General features: G+C 40.3%; 1 protein-coding gene across 1 annotated transcript in view; it reads right to left on the reverse strand.

Annotated features, from left to right (window-relative positions):
• sema3h (sema domain, immunoglobulin domain (Ig), short basic domain, secreted, (semaphorin) 3H) overlaps positions 1-10,299 on the reverse strand; it is an 87,722-nt gene that overhangs the window by 64,300 nt on the left and 13,123 nt on the right. Inside the window, exon 2 of the mRNA XM_020623593.1 lies at positions 2,465-2,619. Within this exon, the coding sequence (XP_020479249.1) occupies positions 2,465-2,619 (155 nt within the window). The remainder of the gene's footprint in view (positions 1-2,464; positions 2,620-10,299) is intronic.

Here is a 10,299-nt window from a genome sequence, read left to right on the forward strand (position 1 = left end):
CCTATGCTTCTATATGCCACCATTACACATCACTACCTGTGTGTCTCCTCTCTCCCGTAGTGTGTCCTCTCTCTCTCCCTGTACCTTTCTGCAGGTTGCCCTGGCCCTGGAGCTCTATATTTCTGATGAGCAGTCACCGGCTACATCAACTTGACCAGTGTTCGATTGTTTGTTGTGTCTTGTTGCTTTTCTTCTTTTGTCTCTCCTCTATCCACTCACCCCAACCGGTCGAGGCAGAAGGCCGCCCACCAAGAGCCGGGGTCTGTCGGAGGTTTCTTCCATTAAAGGGAGTTTTTCCTCCCTACTGTCGCCAAGTGCTTGCTCAAGGGGGATTTGTCGGGTTTTCCCTATGTAATAATATTGATAACAGTAAGGTCTAGACCTTACTTTGTAAAGGGTCCTGAGATGACTTTTGTTGTGATTTGGCGCCATACAAATAAAATTTGATTTGATTTGATTTGAAGGAAGAAACTGTGTTAAAATGTAAACATTTCTGTACATTGGTAGTGAATACCAGTGCTGAAAATGAAAGAAAAAAATAGAAACAAGTAGTGGTTAAGAATAAATAAAAAGCCAGAAACACACACTCCTACCCTTTGTGACCCTGTGTGTAGTGTGGGTTGCCAGCTGTAGAGTCACACAGAAGGAATGCCTTGAGGGTTTTTTGCCTGAGCAAAGAAAAATGTAACTGAAGGCAACGGACTGGAGGAACCGGTTTGTGCCCATCTCTCTGTGCCAGAATCGGTTTCAACGAGCCAGTAAGACTGTACATAGTGTAATGTATATGTGTTAAATTTTAAGTTGTGGCAAGCTAAAACTTGGTCTCTAGTATCAGTGATAAGAAGCTCTGGGTGTCACTAACAGAGAATATAGGCTAAACAGAAATGAAGACAAATACGACACTGGGAGTGGTTTTAACACCAGGGAACAATATCAACAGACTTTAAATACTCTTTGGACAAATATAGTATATAACTTTACTGCTCATCGAGTTATGAGTTGATTGTGACTATCTCCCTATAGCTGACTGGCTGAGTGAACAGCTGACCAGCCTGACTGCTGGTCCGTTATAGTTTGCGTGTACGTCTGACTGATGATGGTACTGATTTGATCTGGCACCGTCACTGCCCTTGCTGTGACCCTGAACTCAACCTGAGCGGCTGGCAAATGTATCTGGCTGTCAGGATATCACATCAAAGCACAAATCTGTAATGTACATCTAATAGTCATTGTTGATTATCGGTTTACAGTAAGTTGATTTCCACCAAGATTTATGTTTCCTACACACCAAAACTGTGATTTTGTTTCCTGCTGCAATCTTGGTTTGAACTCATATGAGTACGAATATTGTTTACACTGATATTGGATATGTGTACCACTGCAGACATTTGGTGCATGGCAACATGAATATCAGTCTCATTAGAATGAATAACGTGTCAGGAGGGAACTTGACCAGCTGAATCAGGATAGGGCAGAACTGCCACAGGATTTTAAGCTTCATATCATTACACTTCATTTTATCGGTGTCATGGGATAAAAGAACAATAGATTATTCATGACATCAGAAAGCCAGATTGTACAAAAGCAGATGTACTATGAGAAATGAATTCATTAACTACCTAAGATAAAATATTGCATTTATAGGCTGCCCAGAGGCAGTGTGTTTCAAAATGCGGAGTGCAGGTGATCTCCCCTGCATTTGTTCATAATTTGATCCAAATTGCAGCTGCTCTTCTATAATACATCACCACTGCCAGCACAGAGGTGATTGTGAAGTTTAGTTGTAAAGATGGACAATGGAAGACAGGAATGTGAGAAGTGTGCCAAGAATCATTTGTGGATTGTCTGGAGCTCAGAACTTTACACAAATATTACAATTATTATTAAATTATTACCTCTTACAGTTACACATCAGCCTTAAGTTGGATAACTAACATAGTCTTGTTAAACCTTTGAGATCCTTCTTCCTTCCTTACAGACATGTAGTTCGGTAATGACAGTGAGGAATTAGAGAAAGATACAGTATCATGGGGAATATTAGTCAGAGAGGTGTGACTTTCCTCTGTCAATCAGTGTTTTAGTCCCAATAAAACAAAGACATCAGTTTTCTCAATCTGCTATGTGTTCACATGTGTATTTGCAGAAATCTCAATGCATTCATCAGTAAACACCTACAGTTCTGCATTTTATCCTCATTAACTATATTAACTGTCTTTTTTGTACAGTTTTTCTTCTGCTTCTTCTTCCTCGTCTCCTTCCTAAAAACATTCAAGCAAAGGTTTTCTGAATGCTTGCATCATACCTTCACTTGTGTTGTTTGGCATTCAGGGTGGACAGCAAAGAATTTCATAGTGCAGGGAAACACGTTTCCATACTGTGCATATGACAATAAACACTATGAATCTTGAATCTTGAACCTTGCTTTGGCTGGTATGTAAATGTGTGTGTGTCCTCCACTTCTAACCTTGCGTGGGTTCTGTGTTATGTCATCCAGACTGGTAGACAGCAGGTTATCTTTCATGGCCACATACAGATGCCTCCCGTCTTCATCCGGCAGCAGAGAGTGCAGGTCTCCAGCCGCTAGGGGGAGCGTCAGCAGACGGCCATTCTGGATCAGCTCTGTCAAGAAGGAGAAGAGCAGCAAAAGAGAACATGAAGGATTCAAATCAGTGAAAATTGCCCATTCATGTGTTATTAAAGTTGGATTTGGCGCTGCCACTCAGCTGTTCAGACAGTTTATCCCAGTGCACACCGGTGGTACTGCAACAAAAAAATCCTCATTGGGCCCAAAAAGCGTTTTCTGCCTAGACCACAATGATAAAAGAGATGTCTGTAAAACTGTTAACAGGACACTAACTATAGTGTATCCTTTGCCAACTGACAAATACAGATATTTATGCCACAGACACGTACCTGAGGTACATCTCCAGACAGATTATATGATAACAAGGGATGCCAAATGATTACACTGTTGGGCCATGTAAAGTATGGGAGCTATGGTGCGGGAGATCGGTCGATAGCTCAACAAGGACAGGAATCGCACGTCTTTCTGTCTTGTGTTAACTTTCATATTTTAACTACAAAGCTATAGGCTTTAAGGCAGTACAGGCATAACATGTTGGCAGCTGCAAATAGCAGTGAGAGGCAGAAAGAGCTTATAAAAACAGGATGAACTTCAAAACCCAGAAAATTGGGCCCATAATGTTAGTCAACCTCACAAACCTGGCTGTTCTACAGTGCTTCATACCAAATGACACCAAAGAGGGGAAAGGCAGAGGACAACATTGTCCTCTGTGTACTTTTTTCTCTATGTACTGTAGTTTAAACCAGACTTGAGGGAGAAATAGGAAATATGGCATAATAATATAACTTCTAACTACCATAAACTGCTGCCCAATGTAGCATTAACACAATATTTTGGCATTTTCCCAACTCATTTTGAAAGAAATGACAAAGAATTGTGTAATTAGTGAACACTATTTTGTTGCAGGACCTATTAAAGGGTTACAATACATAAACCTCTCGCTGCAATGCCACTACATTTACACACTAAAACCACCCAACCAGCAAAAATGTACGCATCAACTCTGTTTGCACATCATGGTGGCTGCCTTTAATTCTTTACATTTTGCCCAAATAGCCTTGCCTCTCCAAACATATAGCACATATCTAAACTGCAGCTGACTGGAGCAGATGTGGGGTTTAAGAAAAAAGTGATGAGTGATTCTGAATGTTATCAACACTCTGCTGTATCTGCACTTTAAATCATATATATCATGTCAGTTGGCATGTGGGTTTAACAGAAGAAAAAAAAAGGGACATGGCTAAGAGAAGATGAAGTGACACACAGATGAATGAAATGTTTTGAGGTGTGAACACACTAAGAGGGGGTGAAGGAAAACAAAACAGACATGAAAGAAGTGGGATACGCTGAGAAGCTGGAGATGGATCCGAATGACTGAGAAAGAAATGAGACGCGACCACTGAGAAAGAAATAATGAGACTGGATATAAAATGAAAGGATAGATGGAGAGATACAAGGAACAGACTGGATTGAGAGAAATACCATGAGCAGATTTGTAGAAGTTAGCTCAAATTAATAACTACTGGTCAGGTAAGAAACAGGCCTTTCACTTTGGTACAAAATAACCACACTGAACCAGTGAAAAAGGACATTTCTGTCTTCTTCCATGATCATTGTGGTGCTCTTTGTCCAGATTGAGAATGTAATCTAAACAAACTACAGCAAACATCTGGAGACGGGTGTTGATGTCTGACAGATTCTTATACTTTCCAGTCTTGTTGAGGATAATGAAAAAAGGCCTAACAGTCTGCCCCAAGCCTAAAGATAAAATAAATACAGCAGAGTTCATAAAGCTCAAATGGACATAAGATGCTTCAGCACCTCTCAGGAAAAGCTCTGTAGAAGTGCATCTCATCCTGCTGCTACCACGACTACATCCTCCTTCAATGTCCACACAGGATGAGTGTGAGTCAACTCACAGTCTCTGTAGGAATGTATGTAAGCCTGTATGTCTGCACTGCATTGTATCTAGGTTTTCTTTTTACCACAAGATGATTTTTGTGAAATGACCACAACAACCAAAATCCAAAAGGTCTTGACATTTTTGGTCCTCTGGTCAACAAAGCTCTCATTCTCGGGTATGTCAGGTGCTGCTGGCTCACACCATTTCAGCTCCATATAGCTGCACAGATATGGATTTTCCTGTTCTAGAGGCTTGCTTCTAAAGACAAGCAAAAAATCCCAGTCCTCAGCTGTTTTCCCAGAAACCTCTGCATGAAGCCACTAGTGGCAAATTCATGTGTTCTGCAGCCTTAAGTTTACATTCAGAAATTTCTTCATGTGTCTTGAAGCGGTATGAAAACCAGACAAAAGAATATAGAAAAGCTCACCATGCTTAACTAAATTTACAGAACCATGAATAGCATGTATCAACATATCTAACACAGCAGGATGACAAGTTTCCACAACTCTGCCCAATTAACAAGCTCCATTCTGTGAACCACTTTGGTTTACAGCTCCTGGTTGGCATGTATTTATGTGATCCAAAGAATAGTGAACATTACAAAATGTGTGTGTTTTCTTTTGGACAAAAAACACTTGGCAAAAACAGGAATGTGTTGAATCACTGTTTTGCATTTCTCTCTTTTTTAAACAACTCACTAAACACATAAACAACATAACATCAAACTAAATATGAGAGGGTAAAATAGCACAGTTAGACAAAATCAGAAGAGGAGGAGGAGATGGGGGAAGGAGAGAAGATGAGAAAAATGACAGGGGAAAGTGACAACAAGATGAAAATGGTCTGATGGGTGAAGACAGTTGTGAGATTAGAATGGGAAAAATGTCAAAACATGACACGATGATAGACAGATGAGGAGAGGAGGGAGGAGGAAAGCAAAAGGAGGAGAGCAGAGTGAAAAAAAATCCTGATCAAAGAAATTAATAAATACTGATGGATGATGATAGGCGGGAAGAAGAAGAATGAGATAAGACAGGCAAGGATTAGGCAGGAAAAGTCCATCAAAAATAAAATATATGTTGCAATGACAGAGAGGAGGAATGATGGGCATATGGGTGGACTGAGGAGGAAGTGAAACCACCTGAGAAAGAAGTATGAAGGGGAAGAGTAGCCAAAAGCATGAGAGAAAATGGCAGCGTAATAACAGAGTGATAGGTAGACTGGGGAGTAGGAGGGCAGGGGAGAGAAAGGCCGATGAAACAAGAGGCAAAAGGCGAGATGAGAGAGAGGATGTGATGACAGGATGAAAAATGATGATTGGAAGGATGACGGCTATAACGGGTCCCACTGACTGTGGGAGAAAAAAGCAGTATAAACATTACAAAGAGGAAAGGAACGATACAAGGTAGCAACTCATCGAAGCAGAAAAAAGAAACCAGACTGAAGAAGAAAAGGAGGAAGATTGTTAAGAATGAAAGACAGTCAGGCAAAGACAGAAGAGATGGATGAGCAGAATGGAAATGAGGAGAGAAAAAGAGAGAAGGAGGTATGACTCAGTTCAAACTGAGAAACAATCACAGTAAAGTTCTGCGCTATAGGTAGAAAATAAAAACTTATATTCAGTTTGGTGCAAAATTTCTACTTTAGTTTTTATTCAGCAAATAGAGAGTGAGGTAAACTGTTTTGCTTCACGCTAATCTTGGCCTCAATACCAGCGGGAGCAGCAGCAACACAGTAAGTTCAACAGAATCGATTTGTGAATTGGTTTGTTCAAGGTTATTGATTTAGTTGGCATCAGGTTCAAACTATTCAGGCAGAGTTTTCATCCACACAAATCCTGTGTAGCAGCAGAATGGGTTTGGTAAAAATCCTGATTTTCACCTCTGAATAAGCACTCGAATCACTTAATTTCTACAGCAAAATATTTATGGTAACCAAGGAAAATGATGATCAAAATGATGGAAATAAGTATCAGTCAGTGTCTGTCCCACTTGACTGTAAAATCATGCTGTCATTGCTGCTTTTAATTTTAGCAGCAGAATTCTACTGCTCTTAATCCTTACAGCATATGAAGCCTTTTGCAATAGATACACTCTCCTACTGGTATCAGATATAGACTGGTATCTCTGAGTAAAAAAGTGACTGTCACTACAATAGACCTCTTCCACCACACACCACATTGTGACTCATTAAAGGTGAAGCTCAGGTTTAAGTAATAACATTAATGATGACAACACATGTAACTGGAATGCTACAGTTAGCACTGCTATTAAATTTGCCTGTGCTTTATCTGCTGTAACTTGTCTGTCATGAAAATGTTCCATGTTGTTTTAAATGGAATTGTGTTTACTGTTTTTTTATTTAAATAAATGCAGGCAATCCCTTTTTCTAAGCTTTTGGTGCCCTCTCCTTATTCCTAAACATGCTACTAAATTGCAAAACCAAAAAAAAACATTCACCGGCTTTAAAAATGTAACAAGATAACATCAATTTAGCCACCTAACAGTGTTTTCATGGGTTAAACGACTCCCGCTGTTTAAACTGCAACCTCACAAATTTCTTTTTTAAGGCAAAATGTTTCTGAAACCCACCTTCTTCCAAGGGAATCAAACCCCAGTCGAATTTATTCCTTGCTACTGTATGCCTGCTCAAGCATCTGGCACTTATAGTCTGTGGGCCACAAAAGCAGTATGACCTTGCTTAATGCAATAAAAAAGGGAAAAGCTCAGCTTAACCGAATGTGAAGCTACCTCTGCAATGGAAACACCAGTAATACTCAGCATCCATTGCCATCACAACATCCTATTGGGTCAGACAGGCTGAAATTCAGCTCACATACACTTTTTGGAGTTCATTAAATCAGCACTATAGCAAGGAGGATGGCAGCTAAATAGATCAGCTAGTGGGAACTGAGAGTGGCTTTGTCAACACACAGACAAGCCCAAATATACCCAGAAACATATATCTGCAAAGATAAAAAAAAAAAAAAAAAAAGTGGGTGCAGTTGGTGACTCAGCAGCACAATTTAGATTTAGCATCCACACACACTAACACACATAGTCATGTCTTACTATAGTTGTGAGGACACCCAGTGGCACAATGCATTGCCTAGCCCTTTACTCCAAATTAACTATCACAACTAAATGCCTACCCCCAGCCCTTCTACCTCACCCTAGCCTAAAATTAATTCCAACCTGAGTCTTAACCTTCAAAATGCCCTCTGAAGTTGTGAGGACCGCCTAAGATGTCCTCACAATGATGGCATAAAAAAGGGGGGTCCACACAGTGTAATAAAGACATGTACACTCTGGAGGGTTACAAGCCTGTTATGCTTTCTTTATCCTGCACGCACACATAATTGTTGGAAGACGGTTTTTGCCCTGGACAAATATTTCCCATCTTGACCTCACAGCGATGAATGGCTCTTATTCAGCATGCACACACACAGTCATGAAGCACCAGCTGCACCCACCCCACCCTTACTCTTGGGACAGAAGCCATAGCAACAGCAATCATGCCGACATAATTTGTGAGGGGGGTGTGTGTGGTGTGTCTTGGCCTTTTCTTGTCACCACCCCCCCCCCTTGTGTCTCACATGCACACACAGTTGAAGGATTTGGCGCACACTCCTCATCAACACTTTGGCAAAAACACAGAGGGCAATTTGGAATAATGGAGTGTTTTTCCAAGACATCAAAGCCATTTAGTTAAAAATGCCTTAACTAAAATTTTCCACATTGACAATCAAGTGGCAAGGGGTGAGGAAGTGGTGTGTCTCTACTATGCCACCCCCCCCATGACAGTCTACTGTCTGCAGCACTTCTGTTGTTATTCAGGCTTTTCTAAACTGTATTTTCACAGTACGGTCTGAAAATTAGCCCCACCTGTCACCTAGCAAAGATTATAAGAAGTGTTTTTCAAGCTGCAAAGAGTCATTTCAAACTCCCTGGCATGGAGAAGTGCTCCTCTGTTAATAGTCTGCAATAGTTGCTGCCATACTGAAGAAGACTTGCATGCTTTTACACAGTGAGAGTGGGACAAAGAAAGAGCAAAAACCCAGCTTAACATCAGTTTGGATTTTTGAGAGGGATTTTGGAGAGAGTTAAAAGCAGCCAAAGGACTCAAATTTGATATGCTGTTCTTCCTTCTGGATGTATTAGCATCTAAAGCTAATGTATTGGTAGCATTAGTGAACTAGTATGGTCATGAATTAAGCAAAATTTTAATATGGGAGGAGGTCACACTTTTTGTAACATTAGTGCTTTGTGTCACCTTAGCAGTAACCAGAGCATTCTTCTGGACTGATAAATCGATTCCTTAGTCAGCTAATGCTAACTTCAGGCTCCCATTTTGTACAGTTTGCTACAACCAGGCATCTGTAGTTTAAATTGTCGCTAGGAAAAAGGATGTAGGAGCAGCTTATGGTTCCAGTTTGAGTCTCAGCAGACCCTCTAGTGGCTGAAAAGAAATTAGGTAGAGTAGCTTTAATGGCAGGGCATGCATGCACAAACCCACACATTATAGCATACCCCAACCACATACATTTAAAGATACTGTATTTCAGGATACACAAAGGATCATCTGTGCCCCTCAGCCTTTCTATCTGTCATTGCCATCATTCAAAAGGATGTAAACCCATACATCTGTCAATTCTAAATTAAAGCATCCATTATTAACCAAACAGTCACAGAAGGTCAACTTATTACCCTCACAGTCTACAATACTTTCTAAATGGATGCATTGAAAAGTCACAGTGAAAGCTTCATTGAAAACTTCAGCATCCACCTGTAGTGATTTGAGATGATTTTATCGACCTAGAGATAATCTGTTCTCCACGTCTGCAACCTTTTCAGAAATTTGGAATTAAAATAGATTTTTTAAATTGCTCTAAACTTTCAAATGCCTTCAAAATGCATTTAAAACAAGGACAACAATCTGATACTAAAATAACAAGTCATGTGGCAGAGCGGGAGGACATAAAGGAAAGAACTTCAGAAAAACATCAGAAGCTTCTTTATACCGTGGGAGCTGGTTTAAGATTATAGGTGGACTCTAATTACATTCTGTGTAGAGACGAGGTCCCTTCACTGTGCAGTATTTCTTCAGAACGGACCATTTCATCCACAAACAGTCCTGAAGCTTAGAATTTTATTGGGTTTGACATGGACCATAACAACTTCTATAATTCACAGACTTTCATATCTATGATACAGAGGTCACTTTTACAAAAATGTTAAATTTCTCCTTGTGATTAGTTTTGAAACCGAAATGTGGAGTTAACTGTGGATTTTTTTAACCATTGTTCTAGATGACTAATTAGAAAAAGGTCATTATAAAAGCAAAAAGAACTTGCTTGTTCTGTATTATGAAGGAAGCACAATCTAATCCTTCTCCACCCACCCACCCACACACACACACACACACACACCCACACACGGGGTAGCCACATTCGTATCAGCATCAAGTTGACAGTGGGGTCAACGAGGGTCATGACCTGTGATCCAAGCCAATTGGCCTCTGACTCCTGTCACTGAGAATCAAAGACGTAAAAAGCTAAGATGTAAAAGGACACAGACGCCAACACATAATCCTACCAGTACATGCACACACCCACACACAATTCAAACCACACACTGAAAATGTTTGAATGGGTCCTTTATATCAGTGGAAACATCAGCCTGCCCATATTTGCCTCTATGAGTGTCTGTTGTTGTTTACATATGTATGTGTGTGTGTGTGTTGTTAGGTCTTTTTATCCATGGTGAACATTACATTAAAGGCCTCAATGTGATTAGTGCAAATGTGTATTGTA

The sequence above is a fragment of the Monopterus albus genome, unplaced genomic scaffold, assembly GCF_001952655.1.
Source record: "Monopterus albus unplaced genomic scaffold, M_albus_1.0 scaffold305.1, whole genome shotgun sequence".
Classification (NCBI taxonomy): Eukaryota; Metazoa; Chordata; class Actinopteri; order Synbranchiformes; family Synbranchidae; genus Monopterus; species Monopterus albus.